The 22,798-nt window shown below is 41.7% G+C and overlaps 1 protein-coding gene across 2 annotated transcripts; it reads right to left on the bottom strand.

The window, feature by feature from the left end:
• Positions 1-4,000: 4,000 nt before the first annotated feature.
• nova1 (NOVA alternative splicing regulator 1) lies at positions 4,001-22,376 on the bottom strand. 2 transcript variants are annotated; one of them, XM_026372279.1, is made up of 4 exons: positions 22,055-22,376; positions 14,380-14,523; positions 6,625-6,791; positions 4,001-6,252 (listed from the first exon to the last, which is right to left on the bottom strand). In XM_026372279.1, exons 1-4 carry the CDS (start codon positions 22,227-22,229, stop codon positions 5,233-5,235), a joined length of 1,506 nt encoding a protein of 501 aa, XP_026228064.1. In that variant the 5' UTR covers positions 22,230-22,376; the 3' UTR covers positions 4,001-5,232. The 2 variants fall into 2 exon arrangements, with proteins under 2 accessions (XP_026228064.1, XP_026228065.1); XM_026372280.1 differs by lacking the exon at positions 22,055-22,376 and adding an exon at positions 17,230-17,515.
• Between the last annotated feature and the right edge of the window lie 422 nt (positions 22,377-22,798).

Below are 22,798 nucleotides of genomic sequence, written 5' to 3'. Positions count from 1 at the left end.
GTCGACGTCCGAGCAACAGCAAACGATGGCAAGAAAGAAAAAAACAAACAAACAAACAAACAAACAAACAAAACAACTCAATTCAACTGTTGAAAGCCAACACGGTTTGCTTTGTTTCACACCCAGTATGACCCACTGATCAGTAAAGTGCATTTATGCAACACCAAACAAACAAGATAATGTTGACAGCGAATCGGAAGTTGTGTTAAAACATATCTGGTTCATGACTATGGCCGTGTGAGGCCTACCTGACTATAGCTGAAATCTGTTATTGACATAGATATTAACTCTACATGTATTTGACATTCCTGCCCTGAATTTACATTAAAGACCAATAACATTCGACAGAAATATTACAAAAACAAATCAGAATTGAAAATAATAATAATATAATAATAAAGCAAATGGGTACATTCATAGATTAGATCTGGGCTTTCAAGCTGTGACATAAAAACAAACAAACTGCAGGACAGGCTACATGAGGTTCAACCTGTTTGTAAAATAAAATGATGTCTGATATCCTTTAGTAAACAAAAAGGGAAACACAAAGAGCCAATGCACTGAATAACATTTTCACGTTTGCTTGTTTCACATTTTTAATACTCCTCACCATACCTAAGAATCTAAATATCTTCTCTGATGATGTAGAGAGATGACTGATGAAAATTTTAATCTGAGATGTGCGTTTCTGTGAGTGTGTGTGTGTGTGTGTGTGTGTGTGTCTTTTTTTGTTTTTTCGGGCCAACATGACAATAATGATCTCCCTCCCAACTTACAACATAAAAAATTAAATTTCTTTTTTTCTTTTTTTAAAACATGAGGCGAGTAAACTCAAGTGCTTTACATTTGACTGCATGCAGTGTTATGTCTCTGAATGTTGCGAGATGCCTCGCAAAATTTTTGTAAAAGTTTTTTTTTTTAGTATTTTTTAAATCCTCCATAATTTACTTTTTGATACCATGCAAATAGAAGACGTGCAAAAAGATAACACCTAACTCCACAAACACATTTTTGATTGTTAATGGCTATGTTATGAATGCTTATAACATGTTATGCTTAGTCCATGCTGGCCTATAGAGACATTTGTGAGAACAGCAGTACTTAAGCCACAGGTCAAACAAACACACAAGGGATGCATGGAGTGTAAAACAACATGGATCCATAAAAATCACAATCTTTAACTCTTACTCTATGTACCTATGGGATAAAACAATGCACAAAAAGTTCTTTGTCCTTTGTTTTCTTAAGTAATGTATTTGATTATCTTTTCTTAACTTAAAAGACAGTGTTTGATTGGCACTTGATCAGCACTTCTAAACAAGTTATTGATATCTAACATTTGATCGCACATCTACAATTTCAGAAGCTGCGGAGGTCTAGTTTGGCACAGGTTGTACTATGGAGTCTATTATTACTTTTACTATCTTACCAATACTGTATAGTATTCTATACACCCCGTTTGATGCTCCAGCCTTTTAGAGCATGTTTCTAATCAACAGACCAGACATCTTTTCAACTAAAATATTTTGTATAGTTTACTTATCAAATAGCAGCATTTTCATAACTTACAAAAAGTACATGTAAACCTATTCATTCAAAATCTTAGTAATTTCAAAGGTTCATACAACAGACATAAAACACAAAACAGGACAACATGCTACTATATTGCTTCCAATATTCTTTACATTTTCTTACTGTCAAACTAAATCATCAATGACAGAAATATGGACACCACCGGCCGATGATGAGTCATCGTAATGCACAAACAAATCGCGAAGCTAATCTTAATCAGGCTTAGTTGGCACTCTCATCATCCACACAAATATAACATAGTTCACATTGTATCGACAACGCTGGACTGCATTTGGACTACAAACTAGAATAGCTACAATAAAGTACATATAGATCATATGACATGACATATTGTATTCCACAGAAATGAATTCTAGTCATTTTTAGATAAGAGGATATGCATAAAGGATGTCATTGTTTCGGTTTGAGGTCACAAACATGTTCCCACCTTACTCTCACTATCTTATGCATTCTGTCCTTACCATGCTTAGTTTAGAGGCTGAAGTTTGAGCCGAGTTTGTTCAGCTTACATATGAATATTTACTCAACCAAGATTTGCCTTCTTTTGGAAAAAAAAAACACACTTTCTCTTCCTTTAAAAGGCCATCGTTCCCAATAGTAAATCCTACTTGTTCTTCTTATAGAGGGAGTTTGATATTTCGAGCTAACATTGCTGGTTGTGGATGTCACAGTTTTGGAGGCAGGTGTTTTCTGTGCATTTTTGTGAACTCTACATCCTAGGAAAAATAGTTTCATACCCTTATGACCTATAGTGCATAACTCCCACCAGCAGCACACCCGACACACCGCCCATGAGAAGACAAGACAGGAGCAAGGAGAAAGAGGGGGAGAGATAAAGAGCACAGTGTAGGAAGAAGCACAGACAGGGGATTAGGACACAGGAGGGACTTTCAGAATGGCGAGAAGTGGCAACATGCAGGGGAATAAAATGTTGAGAGAAAGAGGAAAGTTAATGAGGGGCAGAGAGAAACAGTATTTGGCACAATGTATTGATCAGAGAGCTTTGGAGGAGAGCTCTCTGCAGTCAAGCAGTCCAGTTGCATTGATATAACGTCCCCTTGTTTTGTGCTTGTATCTTATTATATGCTAAAATCTTGGGCAGTAATAGGTTATTTTATGCTATGATTTCACTAGTGGCCAGATTGTAGCAATGGATGACTGTGAAGCCTTCCAGACATGTAGTGAGAGGAAAGGAAGGCTCACGGTTGCAATCGCCACGCGTAATGTTCACACAGAGTTGGTTCAACGTTCAAACATGAAGCATGAAAATAAAAATAAAAAAAAGGTTGCTTGTTCAATTTTAAAATATAATAATCAAATAATTTAAAAAACGGGAGTGGTTCGGATTTTCTTGGACACTACTCAGCACCAACCCTCACAGCCGTGTATTCAGGAAGCTGATCATAGAGCTAGGGTTGATGGGGACAATTGAAGATGTCTTTAGAGCAGGGGTAATAGGACAGGAGAATACAGTGCAGGAGAAAATGGTGAGAATAATTTCTGATCAAAAAACGTCCGCTAATTGAAGTGCAGTGCATTGGTACTGGTAAACAGAAACATCACAAGACGCTGGAGTATAAATGCTCTTGTGGCGAAATCCCTTCGATCAGGATTGGTACGTCTCGTGTATGTGACATAGATGTGCACATTAAAATATACTCACATCCCAAGCGGGGACAGACACACTTTACATTGTGTTCTTAATGTCTCACAGTGCAGTCTTCAGAGACTCAGTGTACTCAGGATGAACACCATGGATAGCAGCACAGAAGGAAGCCAAGGTAATCTTCGAGTGCTTTTAGACAATCAGCCTCCCTGCATTAGACGAACAATTGTCCATAAAAGACAATGATGCCAAAACATTTGTTATGTGTTATTACGTGCTTCACTCGACGTCAGTGAGCATTAATGTGTTCTGGGAACGATAACAGGCTGCCTCGATGAACTGCGGATTTTATTTTTTTCATTTTTTTATTTATTCTTTTTTTTTTTTGTCTTGATGCAAATTGGGAAGGATGGCTCACAGAAAACAAAGTGAGTCCAAACCTTCTTTTCAAGTGTCAGTCTACGTCCCTTTCATTAGTGTACGTCTCTTGAATATTTGGTACCCTTAATGTAAAGGCAATAAGTTTCTTTGTTCACAGATATTGGTTCATCCAGCTTTTCTCATCGAAATGCTTCTGTAGTGCTTTGTTGCCTTTGCGAACTGAACTGGTTGGACACTGCTTTAAGGTAGTCTGAGCTTCAATTGAATTCTTGGAAGTTGCACATGTGTGACTAAGGCAATAATAATGTCAGGTAAAATTGAGAGAATGGCCAATTGTTTTGAAAAACAAATATATATATATATATATATATATATATATATATATATATATATATATATATAAAAGACCTGCATTGGGAATGAAGATGTATTTCACATGTTAAGACTGGAATTATTTTTTATCGTGAAATGTTGAAATCAATCTTTTTTTTTTATTGGGTGAGAGGTTAAGTCAGATCCAATGGGCTACTAATGTCTGGACGACACATTCGCTCTTTTGTAAAATAAAGTAAAGCGATTCTGATTTCATGGTAAAGGAGATAAAAACCTAATCCTATAGCACCAAGAAAGGGTTAAACAAAAAAACTTATTTCTGTGTGTTTGTATCTGTGACTGAATATGCAAATATGTTTCAGTGTTTGTGCGTTTGTGGGAGCATTATCTATGTGTGTTCATGTAAAATATATTTATACATTCCTGTGTGTCTCCTCTATCCTCTCACATTGATTATTTAACCCCTGAACTATCTTTGCAGAGAGCAATAGTGAAGTTCAGACTGGGTTTGAGTTATACATTTCTTTCACTGCAACACAATATTTGATCCCTGTAAATAAAAAATAGCAATAGGCTAATATCGTTTTTACATTCAGATCAACCTGCATTCACAGGTTTAAATAATCTATTTGTGTTTGAATGAGATCATGTCAATAAATAAAAGATGAAAATATAAAATACCCAAATTTAGAAACTTCAATTATGATATGAGCCAGAATTCAACATATGTCAAAATAGATATTGTATGATTTCTTTAAAGAAATTATACTTAGATTGCTAATCCCATCGACTGAGATGACCTCAGGTGCTTGTCAGAAAACCTCTCCCCTTTTCACAATGCCTTCTGCATTGTATACAAAGAGCAAGGTTTGTAAAACAGCTCTATTAGCTGGCTGGAACTTCATCTGGCATGCTCAGCTCACCGGGAGCTGAGGTTTGCAACTGAAATTAAAACCAACAAAACAAGAAAGAAGGAAATTAAAACAGCTATGAGGTTTTGGAGGAGGGTGAAACCCTGTGGCATCACCCTTAAATCTGCAGCTTGGCAGTGGACCAGTTCAGCTTACTGTGATCACCATCGTCAAAAGGACTCGACACAAACTTTTAAAAAACATCAGGACGTCAGTCCTAAAAACACATTCACATATCACACACACTTATCTTGGTTGTCTCCCCCACCTCCTCCTTTGTGATTCTCTCATTTGATACTGAAATATTGAACAGATATTTGGACATTTCTTTTTTCTATTCAGCGTGATCCTCTCGATTCCCTTCTGACTCTGTCTTCATCCTTTCCTTCTTTCCTCTTCATTTTCCGTTTAGCCCACTTTTTGTGGATTGGTGGCACGCACGCCCTGCTCGTAAGTGATCCGCTGGCTGATCAGATACTGCGCTGCTTGCGTAGCGGCTGGCGACCCTGTTATGGTAACTTTACGGTTCCGAGTACCAGGAATGAACTCTCCCTTTTTGGAAATCTGGATGCGGGCGCCTGTTAGCTCCTGGTACTCTACCAGCGTTTTCCCTCCTTTGCCCAAAATGGCACCCACCAGATTCTCTGGAACTGCAATCTCAACCACGTCCTTTGCCCCATCTGCCAGCTTCTCTGTTGCCAATAGGGAGGAGGCCATCAATGGGGATGAAGCATTTAGGTAACCATTGGAAGCCCCTGTAGCAGCTGCTAGAGAACCCAGGGAGAACCCACCAAGGCCTGTCGCAGGGTGGCCAGCACTGCTGGAGGCATCACTAGCATAGGAGGCCAGCAGGTTAGCCGCAGCAGCAGCAGCTGGGTTAGCACTAGCTGCTACTGCAGCAAGGACCCCAGAAGCAGCTGCCGGGTTGAGGCCCAGGCCGAGGGTGTTGGTGTTGTAGCCATAGCTGGCCAGTGTGTTGAGAGCTGAGGTGATGGCCAGCAGATCATTGCCAGAGAAGCTGGACATGGCAGCAGGGAAGGCGCCCATACCTGTCAAACCGGCCTGACCCAGAAGGCTGGAGGCAGTGGCAGCTGCTGCGGCTGCGTTGGGCAGCACCTCGGCCGTATTAGCGTAGGGGGAGCCTGTGGGGTTGGAGTTGGCCACTGGGCCTGAGACGTTGGAATAGCTGATGTTGAGGCAGCTGCTGCTCTGAGGGTCCTCCTGGATCTTCTGCACTATGATTTCCACAGCCTTGCGGTTCTGTTCAGGCTCCCCACTGATGGTGACCACTCGCTCCTGCAGGTTGATTCCCTCTGGCTTCTGCGAGAGCTGCACCCAAGCCCCTGACTGCTCCATCACTGCTTTGACTGTGGCTCCACCTTTGCCAATGATCAGCCCAGCTGTGCTATTGGGCACAATCAGTTTGGCCTGCAGAGAAATAGAAAGGTTGAAGTAGCAACAAAGGGTAAGAAGACAGTTCCAGATTTAAAAGCATAAATGGTCAACAGAAAGAGGGACATCTCTCACTGAGTCAGAGTACTACACCAGCCCCCGCTTTACTCAGCGATTTGTTAATCCCAGGGGTTTAGGCTGCAGCTGCCACATGGCTCTGTCTAGCTATGAATGACTGTAGGTAAAAATAACCACATACCCTCACATTTTCCTGACCCTACCAGACTACGGGTCACAGCCCAGAGAACAAATAAGACAGGCAACTAATAAAGTGTCCTGGAAGGTAACTGTTCCTACCAAAACACTGTCAGTACACCCTCATGACCCAGCAACTGTCCAGTTTCTTACCTGTTTGACACGGTCGGGATTGACAGTGGTCTGTGGTTGCAGTATGCTGACTGGTTCAGGTTTCTGGGCACTCTGGGGCATCTCACGGACTTTCTCCGCAATAAAATTGTGGACACCATTGAGGGCTTCGACTGTACCCTGTATCAGACAGACACGTTCTGTTGTTCCTGTAATGAGAGGGGGGGAAGAGGACAGACAAGTGGACAGTTACTCTAATGCACTCTAATGGACCAAAACCTACATTTATATTAAGATGTCTTGGCAATGACATATGTTCCTTGACATTGTACAAAGAGACTCAATTACTAAGCTATTTCTTGCTTCTTCCATTTACACAATTAACAGAGAAACAGCTTAAAGGAAGAACCGTGCTTGGTTAGTAAACCACAGGGGGGAGGATTGCTTTTCAATGATGTAACTCTTTCAGTGCTGTAAAGCTGAGCCTGTCCCCCTAATAGACTAAACACTCACTTGTTCCTTCTCTAGGCTTCTTCCTTCTTCCTACACCCACATTTGACCGGCCAAACTAGCATTCCGTTGCCATGGCAAAGGGGTCGAGCCGTGGAAACAGGTGATGCAACAGCGAGTCCTTTATACTTGCTTGCAAGATTTTTAAAACACTCTCTCTTTTCTATCAACCTTACTGCACCGCTTTCTTTACAATCTTCTGTTCTGTATCCCAGTTTTCCAATATTACTTAACAGAAGACAAATCTGAATTAGGTAGATAATTAGTGAGAAGAAACTGTGACATACTCCCCACTGATTAAGGAAATTTTGTAGGAATAGGAAAGATCTACTAATATACAGTATATATACATTTAGTCATTTGACAGATGCTTTTATCTAGAGAGACTAGATAGAGAGACCCATAAGTGAGGTACAAGGTAAATAAGGTGATGTTGTGTCTGCTCTACTTTATGATTAGCGTTTCCATGTTGAGTCTCAAATTTCGACAGGGTAACACACACTCACATACAAACACACACATCTGTGTTCTCTGGTCATTTATCAGCAGTCAGGAAAAGCAAACACGAATTCAGAGAAATTAGTCAAAGTCAGACTGAACTGGCTTCCTGCCATAGACATGTCTAATAATAGATTTAAATAGTCAGCAGGTCAGTTCAGGCATATCAGCAGAAGCAGTACAGACTCCAATTAGGCAAAATGGGGGAAAGAGTAGCTGACCTGCAACCAACCTCATTTCCTTAGTATCCTTAAGTTGTCTATAATAGAACTACACTACTACACCTTTAAATAAAACAATTGGAGATGCAAGCCTTTGTGTGACCAAAATAAATCTAACTAGAAATCCTACTGAAAGACAAACAAACAGGCTATAAATGATATCTCTTAAGAGCTTCAGAGCACAGTTGGCACCTCTTGGTGTTACTGTGCTGCACCTGCCTGTCATTACTGAGGTGACAAAGTGGTAGACTGAAGCCTGCAAGAACAGGCACTGTTGTGGATTTGTATGTGGACACATGCATTGATTGCAGAATATTACCACTAACATTGCACAACGATGACCACACTTGATGACATGTATGCAGCCCTCGAGGCACTAGCAGCAGTGGATATTATAACAAATGTATTTGCAAAAAAAGACAAATAATTGGTGCTAAAATAGAAATGTCATTTGATTAAAAAAAAAAAAAAAAAAAAAAACAGACAGCAATTTCACTTTTATTTGACCCTTTTTGGACTAACTGACGTTCACTTAAAGCAAGCTCTTTGCTTGACCTACTCAGATGCAACAAATTACAAACTAGGTCATCTTGAGAGATGCAACATGTCCTTAGAAGACATACTGTCCCAAATAATCAGTGATTTTTCTTCTCTTTTCAACGTTTATCACTGGAGGAAGAGGTCCATTTACTGTGCTTGATACTGTAATCTGAACTTTAAAATCTTTGCTCCTACAGAGATTGACGGTCCTCCTCCAGGTCAGTAGGACAGTCTATCCTAAGCCAGACACCATAGTGTATGACTCCAGCTTGTGTCACCAGGAGACATCATAAAGAGGACATGAAACTATGAATTTTACAGCCTTGTTCTCCACCCGTTTCACTTCGTAAAGTGCTTGCATTAGACTTTGCCTTATGTGCCTTTTTTGTGGGTGATGAATTTCAGAAGGAAACTCTGGGCTTTGAGTTGCTGTACGAGTTAGCTCGTCCTCTTGCTGACAGGAGAGGAGAGAAATGTGTCAGTGCCCCAGAGAGCATACATCTCAGCCTTCAGCTTTCCTCGAGAGACCAATGACTCTCAGGTCTTCCATCCTGATCCTGAAGTAAGAAGGATTTAACACTTTTGCCTTGTTACTTTAGCTTTTTCTGTAATTAGAATCTTCCTCTGTCCTAACAGTGATTTATTCAGATTGTTAGCACGGCAAACATAAAGTATCACCCGTAATTATTTTCATCATCCACATATAAGCAGATTTGAAAGTAATTATTCACACTACAAATTGAGCTGGAATGTTTCTGTCGGAATTCCCACAGTGTCATATCACATGGTCGCCATATGGCACGCTATTCCAAAATGTAAACACTGATTTTAAACGCGGGGATGCTTTAGTGGGCCATTTATATCTAGTAAATCTGTTGGAAAATGTTTACATAACACCACACCCTGACCAAACGTTCCAAAACAATCACTGCTGCCGTATTTGAAATACACACCGGGCTCGCTGTTGTCTTTTCCTGGCATTTAGTCCAGAGAACTAGGCCATTGAATTACAGGCTGGTGTGCTTCATGTAGCTGGTTCTAATAAGCTTTACAACTGTAACTTGTAAGTGATTTGTAAAGACAGAAACGGGATACTGTGGGACCCTTTGGAGAACTAGATTGCATCATTTAGTAATGTAGGATCTGACGTCCGTGTCACATTAAAATACGCCAGGGATTTTATCATTAGAAGGAATACTGACACAAAGTGTAGCCTCACATTGTGGGACTTTGATCAGAGCAGAGAGTAGCTGTTTGAAGTTAACAACCTTTAGTAGGTGTTTTAGATGTGTTAAAAAAAAAAAAAAGCTGCAGATTTTCTATTTTTTATGACAATAATAATAATAATAATAATAATAATAATAATAATAATAATAATAATAACAATAATAATAATAATAATAATAACAATAGTAATAATAATAATAATAATAACAATAATAATAATAATAATAACAATAATAATAATAATGACTAACAACGGATTAATTAACTGCTTAATACATTTGCTGTCTATGACTCTCAGTCCCAAGCCCACCGGTTCCTGCTCCAGACCCATATGTTTATAAAAAGAGACACACTATTAAAAAGCTCAGTAATTACCCAGTAGTTTTTAGCAAACATTACTCCCACAGGACTAAATACTGCATTTGCTAGGGACTATTTTCAGCTGTGGATTAATACACGTGTGGCCTACAGAGCATTTACAGCAGAAGGATGGTGTGTGCCGCACTCAAAATAGCTACAGTGCCCACCTTCATGGTTAATGAAATGACATGCTACCCAGTGCAACAGTGGGGCTCAATACCAATTTTTAGTAGTTTAAATGTGTTAATAGTTTGAATAATGTCACATATGACCAAACTTCTTTAACAAATATTCACCCACCACAAGGCAGACGCACAAATCAAATATGTCCAATGGAGACAGACTTGAGAGTTGTGAAAAAGCGAGATGTAAACTAGAAAACACCTTTTTAAACAGTTTTACAATAAGTGTGTGGATGAATGAGACTTTACAATAACAAATTGTAATTGTAAATTGTTGACAAATGACGTCATTTATGGACCAAACATTTTTGGAGTGTGCTGCTAATTATTTACGCCATTTATCCACACGTTGCACAACATATATGGGCGAGCTGCGCAAAACTAATAACAAATAAACACAAATGCTGGACTTAGTGACACAAAACAAAAAAGAAAACATGCAACACTGACACATGCCAAAGTTAGTCACAGTTAATTATGACGACTGGTGCACATGTAGTACGATTTATTATTAGTGTTAAATAATAGAACGCAAGATGTCATCTTTTTACTTATGTTGTATTGCTCTATTCATGAGTCTGTCCTTTGAGAATTTGTGGATTATCATGTAGTCCGTATCAGTTGGGACATTATATACATTATTTTCATCGTATTCACTATAAGAAGAGTGAATCACCATTATTGTGATATAAACGGCTGCTTTATACCGTATATTATACTGTAGTATAACCCAGATGACATCATCACGGTTATATTGTCTGACTTCGGAAAGCTCCCTCTAGAGCCACTGAAGAGATTATTCAACTATTTTCACTGGCTGACTAATGCCTCTCAAATCTCAAGTAATCTTTATATAAAAAATGATGATACATTTAAAAGTGCCCCAATTTCAATGGACCTCTCCCAGTCACAAAATCTGCAGCAGCTGTTTGGTTGCTGTGTAGTGGAATGATACATCTAATAATGTGCTTGCACATCAGACAAACGCAGAGACTTACGCTCTTGCTCACCAACTCAAAGTTAGCACCTTAAAGCAGAACTACACACTCAGTAGACAGACATTAAAAGGGTGGACAAAATAATAGAAACATTGTATTGCTTTAATTTGAAGCAATACAATTCACACAGAACCACAAGTGGCATTTTCCAAAATGCTTGTGCAGCTGAATCAACACGACTGAAGCAGTTTGAACATTCTCACCTTCACGAAGGAGGATTTATTGCAGGTCTGTTGTACTATGCTGCTTTTAGAAAGACTGTATGTTAGAGTATTACAGTGTAAAGATGTTTCTTGTGGACAGTAATCACCAGCATACAGTGTGTGGTCACCAGGAGCTGTCGGTGGTCACAAGAGGCACAGACATGAACCAGAGAGAAAAATACTGCGATCCCCACTCATGACATCACCCCAGATCGACATGCTCCTGAGTATATGCTGCAAATAGAGTTAAAGTAGAAGGAGAGAAGGACAACAAAGTGTGCTCCTGCTGTAGTTGTTCTTTGTCAGTTACTTTTGAGAGAAATGCTGTAACTTAACTCTGACTGTACAGAGCGGTGGTGCTTTCCAATATGAGGCCACATATCACGATTGAGAGTTTAATGATCAGGTAATGGAAAACATACTCCCAGTGTTTCTATGACATCACAACAACCTCATCTATTCGTGCTGTGCAAAGAAACTCAATACATGTATTTGGCTGGAGGCCAGCTGCACAAAGCAAAGGATTTGGAGCTTTGTTTCTAAGTTTATGTTAAAATCGTGAACTCCCACGACTCTCTCTGCAGCTGCTTAAATATGCGGATGTGTGTAAGTAGGCGTGAGTAGGTGTGTGTATGTGGTGAAGGCACGGCACAAGTGGGTGAATACATAGCATGCTACATTTATGGTGGCTCAAGTAATTCAGCCATGCAACAGTTCAGATAAGGTCAAACCAAATAATAAAACAGAAAGCACCAATGTGTTAGGAGGCAAGCATGCAAACTGAATTTTAGGAGAAGCATGATGTAATGCTATCTGGCTCAAAGTCTCCCAACTACCAGGAACCAAATCTGAGAGAAACAGTGAGTGGGGAGGAGGAAAGAGGAAACTTGGCGTGTGTTGGAGCAGTTTGAGTACAGCTGGGAGAGGGGTCATGTCCACAGAGAGAGATTGAAACAGGCTATTTCTGGGCCTGCCCCCCGTCCCCTCGCTCACATACAATCATGCATCATCCACGCCCTTCACTATCTCCGCTCATCCATCTCAGTCCACCACAGCAGGGCCCAGTTGTACAGTCGCCATCAAGACCTTTGAATTCCCGGTTTCATGTCTTACAGTGACGGATGGGAGCTGGGAGGTGGGTGGGAGCCTCAGACTGAGCCACCAAAGAGAGGATTGCAGAAGAAAATGGCTGCGTTGGTTGTTGTCCCTTGATTTCTCTAGTGTGCAATTGTGGAGTGCGCTCAGGCTGCCGCAGGATGAGAGATGAGGGCGTGAACTCTGTGTAATGGTATTAGCATGCTATGTTAGCCCACATCACACCTGATTCAACACTGGAAGACAGTAAAACAGATGCAGCTATTAAATACATGCTGAACTGCTTCCCTCAGATATTTAGGCCATTTTTTTTATTCTACCTACACTATATGTTTCTATTGAAAACTTCACCAAGTGAAATATATTTTGAACTGTTTTTTTCAAGGTTTAGTCTCTATTGACTTCTCAGAAAGTGGCACTCCAGCCATTGTACAGTAGCAGTTTCATTTTACTTGTGTAGGCCAGAACAACCGCCCAATCAAATCCTTGCCAGCACCCGCTCCCTGAACTCCTCTTCTCACTCATCACGATAATGAGTAGGGGGATGGGCAAAGCAGGTGGTGGCCCATGAACACATTCGCAATCCAAAGAGAGAAATAAAGATATATATCACTGCTTTCATTTGTTCCAATGCCAGTGAAGTAGCCATAATTCATTCCCTAAAACATAGCTGGCTGGGTGTGTGAAGAATTTCAGGCAGCGCCTTCTGAACATGCGCCCTTTGATCGAGACAGAAGCACAAATGTTTGCTAGAACATCCTTCTTTTCTCTCTCCCACATGCTCAGTAATTCTCTGCCACAGTTCAGTCAGTCCAGTATATCACACACAACTCCTGACAGAACAGGTCAAATTCAAATCATGATGCCCATGTGTTTCTAACATTTTATTTTCTACATAAAAAAAGATTCTTTCTGAGCTGATAGTACACAGGCTATCGGACACATCCAATAAAAAAAGTTATGGTGGAAATCATAAATTCCTCTGAACAATTTTCTCTGTTTTTCCTATTTATTGTGCTCATTGCTTAGGGCAATCAGAGAACTTACAGTGAACCCTATAATTTAAGAACTGTAGTAGTATCTGTAGTATTTATCACATGCACAGGCTGTGCTACTTATATTTCAGGTCAGGTACACTGTTACATATTTCATATTTGAAGAGGCAATAATATGTTCTAAATATATTTATAGTAAAAAGTATAACTACACAGGGATTGTGTGCTTGCATCAGTTATCACAGAAAACATCTGGACCTAATAAGTACCAAGACGCACAGCACCTGTTATTATTCGGCAGGTTGAAGCCTCCTCTGAGGCATGAAGGACGAACTCCCAGACTCCTGTACAACTCACGCATTTGTGTGTTTAAGATGGTTTAGCTTCGACGTGCACGTGACAGCGGAGAGAGTGAGCTGCATGAGCGTCCTTCCCCTTTCGCCATCATTGTGAGAAACTCTCCAGCGCAATTAATACTTGTGATGTATGCTATATGTCCTCTGCATCCCATGATTAGCCATCTTATTTTGGTGGGAATAAAATGGCAGCCCTGTGCAATTTTTCCAGTAAAGTGACACGGTTCTTGTTTTGCGCTCACGTGGAACCATGAACACTTACAAAAAAGGAAAAAAGAACCCTGCAATCCTGCAATGAAGGGTACAACCTGCTAGCCAAGCAACTTGATTGAAACTGAAATTGCTTACAGACTTGAATGCAGTATCTGACAGCATCACATGCATGTTTAGTCCCTCAAGGACATAAGAATAATCAAAGTGTTTATGATTGGTGCATGATTAAAATGGAAAGGGATGGTAAATGAATAGGAAAAATAGGAATAGGAAATTTCAGATGCCGTCTTGCACCAAAGCATCACTCCTTCAGCCGGGTGATACATCAGACGGCTTCTCTCTCATATATATCTAAGTGTTTATGCTCATCAATTTTAATTACAGAGTGTTCATTCTTACCTGGGTAGAAGTCTTTGGATTTGGACAGCTTAATGGTGGCACCCGTCTCTTTCTGCAGTTGTACGATGGTCTGGCCGCCCTTGCCAATTATAGAGCCGGCTGCATAGCTGGGGATCAGCACCTTCAGGAAGTACTCACCCTCCTCTGGGGGAGAGAACACAAAGCAGGAAAGGGTCACATCTTGTAAAATAACTCTACACACTCTACACCATGTTGGTATCTAGACCCCCAAACCGTGAACATGCAGAATTTCACAAAGTGAGGACACAGCTTTGACTGCACCTCGGCTGGTACGGCAGGGTTGGTGGTTCGATTTCTGGATCGTCCTGGCCACAAAAGTGTCCTCAACAATTATTACTCCATTGGCTCAATAAATTATATCAAAATCAAAAATATGGAGTAAAGGCAATAACATAATCAGGTGTATGTGTACCTCTGGTGAAAGGAAAGTAGTTCTCTGTCGCTTTAGTACATTCACATTTTACTGGATATTGGTGACATGTTCTGTGTCCTGTCCCAGATTTCTTGTGGAGTAAATGATGACCTCCTTTCCAGTTTGCAGAGGTCTAATTTTAACTGTTTTCTGTTACAAATCATGCTTCACATATCATCATCTTCACATATGAATAGAAGAAATATAGAATTAACAGAACTGTCTGTCTGTGAAGTGTGTCCTGTGTTTTCTGAGACAAAGTCACACACACACGCAGAGAACTCATCGCAAACAAATGAAATCATTATCCACGCAGTTCATGAATGCCAATACAGTGTGATCCTTCGTAATTAACAGACGTGAGAAGAACATATGGGAACCAATCCCACAGATTTGTTCAAAGGGTATACTGCCAAGATGGTCTAAATCTCCTCCATTTTGGAAGGGGCTTCTGTGACTTACAGTGGCTTATAAGCAGTCAGTGATTGACAGCACGTCAGTTGGAAGAATCTGCAGCCAAGCGTGTCGCTCACTTTCAGTTAGCAAAGTTACTTTCCCTACCATACTAATTAAGAATTAATCAGAGGCAAAGTGGGTGAAGTATCTGTCCAAGAAAACCCTGATCACATTGAGTGCACTAATCTTGTGAAGCAATCAACCACATATTGAGCTTGGACCTGAATATAATCAAAGAACCTCCCAACAACACATTAAAAATATTATATTTGTAGTGGTGGGGGGGCTGCGATTCCTCCCAATGAATTCCAAATATTATATCGCTGAGGATATGGTAAATATTCGATAAAGGTGCGTACTTGTTATGCTGAAGCACTGATACAAACAATCTCCTCTGCGTGCTGATTTCGATGCAATGACGTCATGTTCAATCTTTTTCAGCTGCCTCAAGGGTGACGTCACTGGAGCGGACAGAGATGTAAAAAGGCACTGTCCATCTCCGTATGCTGAGATTTCTAATGGGTTTTCAAGTGTACTATGATATACTGTATTTTCGAATGTGGATGCTAAGGCCAGAGAGTCCGTCTCCATGTCGCTGCATCCTATGTTTTGTGGAGGGTATCGAATATAGGGGGGTTGACTGGCATGACGGGGACGCAAGACGGGTGGATGGAAGTGGACCGCCTTTGCACTGAGACCAACCTGTTGCCTCAGTAATGCACTCATTAGAGTCAGATGTGAACGAACATGGCACTGTGACATTAAGGAATTTCACAGCCAACATGTTAGCTCTTCTCCTTATTGCATTAATATGCCCCTCATGTTCCATTCAGACACCGACTTCTTTTCACCCATAACCAATGGCTCTGACAAATATACACACAATGACATGACTGTTAATGGAATTTCACTATTAATTTCGAATAATTAGCTTTGCTTGTGGTGACCAGTCCAAATCCCAGATCATATTTTCAGCACGTTTACGTGAAAGCGCAAAATTTACTCATTCGAGAGCTAGTATGTATGTCAGCTGTTGGTCAATATGTCATATTCCTGAGAAAGTCCTAACAAAAGATACAAGAGGCAAACCTTTCCATAGACATAACCATCACATAAGCAGCTTCTATCTTATTTGGGCATTGTCTGATCTTTGGATTTTTATGCTATAGTGCAGTCAGTTCTCTGCTTTTCTCACAACAAATAACAATAAAATGACCTTGGTGAAAAAATAAAGATCATGCATGACTGACACAGTTGCCACAAAGCTTTTGAGCCCTAACTCCCATCACAAGGTATCTGATACTGTAGCCACGCGAAGAATTTCATTTGCATGATGCTGATTGCAGGATCCAAACATTCAAAGACCTGTTGTTGACAGACAAGCCTAAACCCACTGCGTAACTTTCACTTCATCTTCAACCAGAGTAAACCCTGCAGGGCAGGAAGCCACTAAGACTCCCTCCACCACCCTCACAGCCACGTTTGCTGTCATTACTCAATAATTAATTCTGTCCTAGTATCTGAGATCACAGTAACAGGTTTTAATGGCGTCATGTGGTAGAGTAAACATGGCAATCTGTTGCTGCAATCCGCCAGGGAACGGGAGCAGTGGGGCATATTGGGAAGCCGAGCCAGTGGGGTGTTAGTTCAGACCCCTGCTTCCAATACTGGAAGGATGGCTTGGAGGAGAGACACGGATGCTAAGCCAAATGTGTTTAGTTAAGTCACTCAAGGGGGGTGGGTCAGAAGGAAATGCCTTGTGACTGTCCTCCCTCCTTCTCACTAACCCTCCAAGTACCCATTCTGCATTTCAATGGACTAACCTGCTCCTGACAGGCAGCAAGGACGTTGGAACAAAAATGAACGATAATGGACAAATGAGCTTTAGGTGTATGAAACTGCACGTAGTCTAACATGATGGATAAATTCAACAAGTCAAACAAAAAGAGTTAGAGGCTTACCCATTCTGAGATCTGCTGCTTCTCAAGTCCTCTGTCAGATCGCCATCAATGCCGGGGCACAATCTCTAAAGGGGATCTTAACATTAGCCTAGGCATAGGTGCAATGGTAGTGTTGAGGAATGCGGCCAGTCGACCTTTTTCACGGAGGTGTAATTCATCAGTGGGTGCAGAAAAAGAGATTTCACCGCAGCATCCGAGCCATGCCTGCAGCTGGCCAGAGCCTCAATTGTCTGAGAAAATGCTAATGCAGGCTCTCAGTGTTTTCAGTGAAAGACGGCACGCATTGTTCAAGCCTGCATTGGTTTGAAGGGGGGGGTCTTCCCTGCCGCATCACCCTTTTCACTGCTCTCATCCATATTCATCGAGTAGCCTGTCCGTCTGCAGCAGCACGCAGGACTGACACCCTGCTCGGCCAATGGGTGGCCTCCTCCCTCCAGCACGTCATGTCCCCCACCTCCTGATGCCGGTCCCAAAAAATTGAATTTTCTCCCCTACTCCGCCTCTTTTGACGCAGCACTATAAAGTATGGCAGTCCGTTCACTCACTTTTTTTAGTGGAAAGTGACAAAGGTGAAGTGGTTGAAGGAGCGGGCTCGAGCTCTGAATGGGGAAACATGTAGAGTGACCTTCAACAGTGTCTGAAGAGGTGTATGGATAACATAAGCAGATGATGAAGGAGGCGGAGGAGGAGTGATCTGAGACAGCGTGCCTTACGCCACCCACCCTCCTTTCCTCCTTTCCCCCACCCCCAATCCCTTAGACGGCCATGTTTGAGAGGGCGGAGGGGCTCATCAACTATTGCAAATGGCAGTGCCGCAGAATGGTGGAGGGGGGTGATGAAGCCAATCACTACGCCTAAAAATCTTACACCGAGAGGTATCTTAAGTGACTGAATGCGTGTAAAAAACTGCTACGCATGTGTCTGTGTGTAGACACGGGAGGGTCCAGCTACATTCAGTGGTTCCTTTTAGGGAAACTAGAAAAAAGGATTTTTTTTTTTTTTGCCTGGCTGCTGATTACTTTCATCCACAAATAAAACCTTAACACCGTGGACCATTTGGTTTTGGAATGAACCCGTTCCAGAAAATTCTACTAGTCTCATTCACTGAGAGATGCTTTAGTATATAGACACAGTCTCCCTGTAGACTCCACTCCCTCTCACGGTCTATCTATCTCTCCTTTCCTCTCTGCTCTGCTCTGTCTTCATTTCTATCGCTCCCTCTCATTCTCTCTTTTGCTGCCACCTGGCAAATTCACAGTCCGCTCACGTCACATCACTCTGCAAGGGCACCTGTGTCCTTCCCACCAAAAATTTTTTAAAAATAAATAAATAAATAAATAAAAAAGCACAGCTCACATTCCTGTGCCAACCTTTCCATTAACAACATTACGAGATCATACCTAATCTCTCAGCCACATAACCTTTTGGAAGGCACATGCTTGCCAGCAACACGGGCTCAGAGTGTGGGTAATTAGAAAGAGGAATAAATGAAAGACGTTCATTCTGAAGAGAGAGGGCAACGCTGATAAAAGAAGAGTAATTTCCCCCCCATTCAGTGTCCACAGCTCTTAATGCACAATGAGTGGCTCTGCTTTAAAGGAGCACAAGCTTTCTTCTCTTTGTTGTAACTGCCAGTCATGTTAATGATCAGTTCGGTAGGAATAACGTGATCAATATCAGCCGTAGTCAAAGGGTTGGTGATTACAGGGGCGGTCCTGTCTACCACTATTGCCAAACAGGCAGTGGGTCTGCCACGTTACACTTAATGCATGGAGATCACGTGAAATGGGACGTGATGCTAAAAACACATTACATACAGCAAGATATATGAAAAACCTATGTTGTGTGTGTTTTGGGTGTCACCACAGAAGATCTCAATGTGCATTTCACAGGAACATATACAAGGAGCCTGTGGTCTTGAGCTCAGTCTGCAGGACTACAGTCCAACTGAGCATCAAAAGATCTACCCTTTTAGACACTTAACAGGATGACCAGTAGATTTCACCCCCGTTTATCTAATTTGATGAGCTACTAACACTTCTGAGAGAATGCTAGGCTAACTCGCTCAATTGACATATCAATTATTTCCAAATACAATGAATGCATTTACAGTCATATACCAGTAAATATGACAATAGTACAATTCATCAGTATCTTTTTGGCCACGACTCACATCAGCAGACAGTGTATAAAGTAAAAAATAGAAGCCTGGATATCATCAAATACCAAAAAACAAAAAATAAAATAAACAATAAAATATAAATAGAATAACTAATAAAACTCACTACAACTTAGAATTAAACAGGAGTATGTGTGGTCCATACCTACTTACATACCAGCATTCACCTAAATCCTTCGTCAATAGTTTAAAATGGCATCATGTCTTTTAGCATGCTTATTCTGTTTGTAGGTTCATGCAGCTACTGACAGTCTAACTGCCGTCATGGTAACAAATTAACACAATATCAGACGTGTATGTAATGTGTATGCCTCAAGTTATATATGTACAGCTACATTTCAGTACTTGCATACACCTGAGATTCTCAAACCAGTTAAAACCACAATTTGTATGTGTTACTACCATTTCACTGAGATCTAGTAGAAAAATAAGGCAACCTTTATTTTTCCTTTTTGACACTTTCAGTTCATCATAATCTGACTAAACACACAAACACATACGTTTATTCTACATGTTAAGAGATTGTATGTTAAAAATCAATGCCCTACTAGTTATTCTCCGGTCACTGAGGTGGTGATTTACTCATTTGTAGACATTGTTCTACAAAGATGAAAATGATCTTGTTTAGAAATCAATCAGGAACATTTTTTGCTTTTAAAAATAGAAAAGTTAGACATTTTCTAACAAATGCCTTTTCATCAACACAATGTTGAGTCACTCTAGGAAAATGGATGGTGCAATACTGTTATAGAACTGACAGATGTAAAATATTGGACCTGTCAGTAGATTTTAGAAGATGTCGTATCACAGCATCTAACCATTCATACCACCTTAATATGTGATGAGCAGATCACAGTGAAGTCGATGCTACAACTGAATTGTAAAAGCTCTCCTAGAAGCAGGAACAACATGTGACTTCTGTGTTTCTGTGGTTTTAGGGGTGCTAATGGAGGACATAAGGGGGCTGAATGTGCTCTAAAATACCGTCTGGCGGCACAAGGATCCTTATGTGCCTTGCTGAAATAACAACTCTGAGGTGCAGCAGAAATGCACTCATGCTGTGAAAAATAGGATAAAATGCTGTTATCATCGAATGACAGGCACAAAGACAGATGCATTTCACTAACATATGGTGAAGGAACTGCTTATTCTCTCTGGGCATCTAATTAACATGAAGTTCTCTGAGAAATGGTCCCTATGAGCTGTGCAGACCATAACAATCACAAGCTGAAATAAGATGTACAGTAGCTCAGCTGGCAAACTGAATCAGCCGTCAACCTCACTGCAGAATCTTGACATCTTCCTGGTGACTAATCAAGCCAGCGTGCACACACACACACACACACACACACACACACACACACACACACACCTTCTTGTTGATTCTTTATTGGATACCACCATCTCTCCTCCACAGAAATAAACCATGGTCAATTTGCTAAAATGGCGCTGCAGTGTTTCTGTAGTCCCCCCCCCCCCCCACTGTTCTCCGATGCTCTGTTTCATTCAAGCATAGATGGGAACCAACCACTTCTCCTCGAAAATGCTCTTAATTAGACAACTGCTACACCACCCAGCTCTGCCTGAGCACCTTACATGCTCTTTTAATTAGCATTCTAGTATTTCACAACTGTAAACCATCGCACGGTGTGCCAACAGTGCAGACTTTCCAAAAGCTGGAATGGCAAACATTATGAAAAACAATATCAAACAGATGCTGGGATTTGGCTCACCCACCAATGTGTAAATAACTTAAGTTTGATAGGAATCTGGACTAAACGTAGTCATGTGCAAGCCCACTGGTTGTGCAGGGTTTTCACCTGTTGGTGTACCTGATAAGCTGATTGCAGGTCACTGACACTACACCTGCAAAGTCCCTCAGACATCACAAGTGAACACCAAAGTTTCTTTTCCATTAGGTGTCACTGTGTACAAATCAGCCAGTTCCCACTGCCCTGCTTTTATTCAGGGCTGGGATGTGTATTTGGGTTGTTCTTAACAGGTGAGTCACCCAGGATCCCAGGGGCCCCATGCAGCAAGATGTCTGACTTCACCACTGATTGACAGGATGTGAACAGTTTACATATAAAGGGCCTCTTTGAATAGTGCTGCAGGAAAAAAGCTGATTTATCTTCTTCTGCACATGAAAGAATGAGGGAATCCCTGCCTGAAAGGACAAACACATCACACATAAAATAAGTGTTGCTGTGAGTCTCCTGTGTGACATCAAAGACTCTGCACACAACTGATCACTTTTCTAGTTCATGCAAAGACTTCAGGGCCCCTCCAGATGTGGAGCTGGGAGGTGAACGGGTTCGAAGTCAGAGCTGACCTGAGCTCAGGAGACCTTTCACTCGAGTCTGGCTGCCTGCTCTCCCTGTTGGGATGTGCAGGGTATGAAGTAACAACCACAACCATAAGCACACAGTCGCTGTTTCAAAGTGCCAAGTGCACAGGTGCTGCATGTTCCAGAGCCCACCGTGCGGCCCAGACCTGCCTCTATGCTGCACTTGGTTTCTTTGCATTCAGCGGGGGGACACTGAAGACAGCGTGTTTTGCCGTTACACTTGCACCAGTGCATGCGATTGCTTGTGTAACCGATGTGATCTTACGTGGATGAGCTGCTTCTTGTTGTGTTCGTCTTACCTCCAGTGTTGGTGCGCTTGGTACAGCCGGCCTCCTCCGCCGGAGTTTCCAGCGGCCGTTTGCGGGAGTCCGGGTTATCAGTGTCCATATGGGGCTGCTGCAGGCTGTGGAGGTTAGGATTTGAGTATATCCCGTTATGGTCCATGGTTGCTCCGCCACCACCGGCCATCATCATCCTTTGCCCTCGGAGCTGTAGAGAAAACTGCGCTATTCCCGCTCACACACGGCGCCCTCACCACCACATAACGCGACGACGCGCACCGTGATATGAACGACAAGTTTTGCGGAGCTCGAAACGGTCTCAAAGGGATCCAAATGTCAGACAACACCGAGATCGGGGTCTGCTCTTCCCGCGGCCGCGTCGCTCACGGAGCTAAATATAAAATCCAATTGAGTGAAGTGCGCTCATTGAACGCGTCGCTCCAGCAGCATGCTCGGTATTGTTGACGCGCAGAAATAAAAGCTGCAACAACAGTGCGAGAGCAGATCTGCCATGAAAAACAAGTGCAACAGCCTGGCTGGAGCGAGACGCCGGAGGAAAGAAACAGGAGCTTTCTTAAGTCATCTTCTCTGTGAAGTCCTCTGTGAGATAAGTGCAGCTGTTGTTATTGTTGCCTTTGTAATGAACGAGGGGAGACGCGGAGTTGGAGAGAGGACTACAGTGCCACTGAACGGCCAAAAGACGAGGCCAGCACAGCACAGATGTGGCTGTGGATCCAAACCACTGCTTTCCCCTCACTCAAC

The sequence above is a fragment of the Anabas testudineus genome, chromosome 14, assembly GCF_900324465.2.
Source record: "Anabas testudineus chromosome 14, fAnaTes1.2, whole genome shotgun sequence".
In the NCBI taxonomy this organism is placed as follows: Eukaryota; Metazoa; Chordata; class Actinopteri; order Anabantiformes; family Anabantidae; genus Anabas; species Anabas testudineus.
This window is presented reverse-complemented; position numbering and strand designations above follow the sequence as displayed.

Bases quoted from the DNA above. Each gene is read 5' to 3' on its own strand.
- nova1 (XM_026372279.1), bottom strand. From the start codon at position 22,229: ATGATGATGGCCGGTGGTGGCGGAGCAACCATGGACCATAACGGGATA. The intron at 6,792-14,379 runs GTAAGAATGAAC...CTCTCATTACAG, and splicing joins ATCCAAAGACTTCTACCCAG to GAACAACAGAACGTGTCTGT. The intron at 6,253-6,624 runs GTAAGAAACTGG...ATTTCTCTGCAG, and splicing joins ATCCCGACCGTGTCAAACAG to GCCAAACTGATTGTGCCCAA.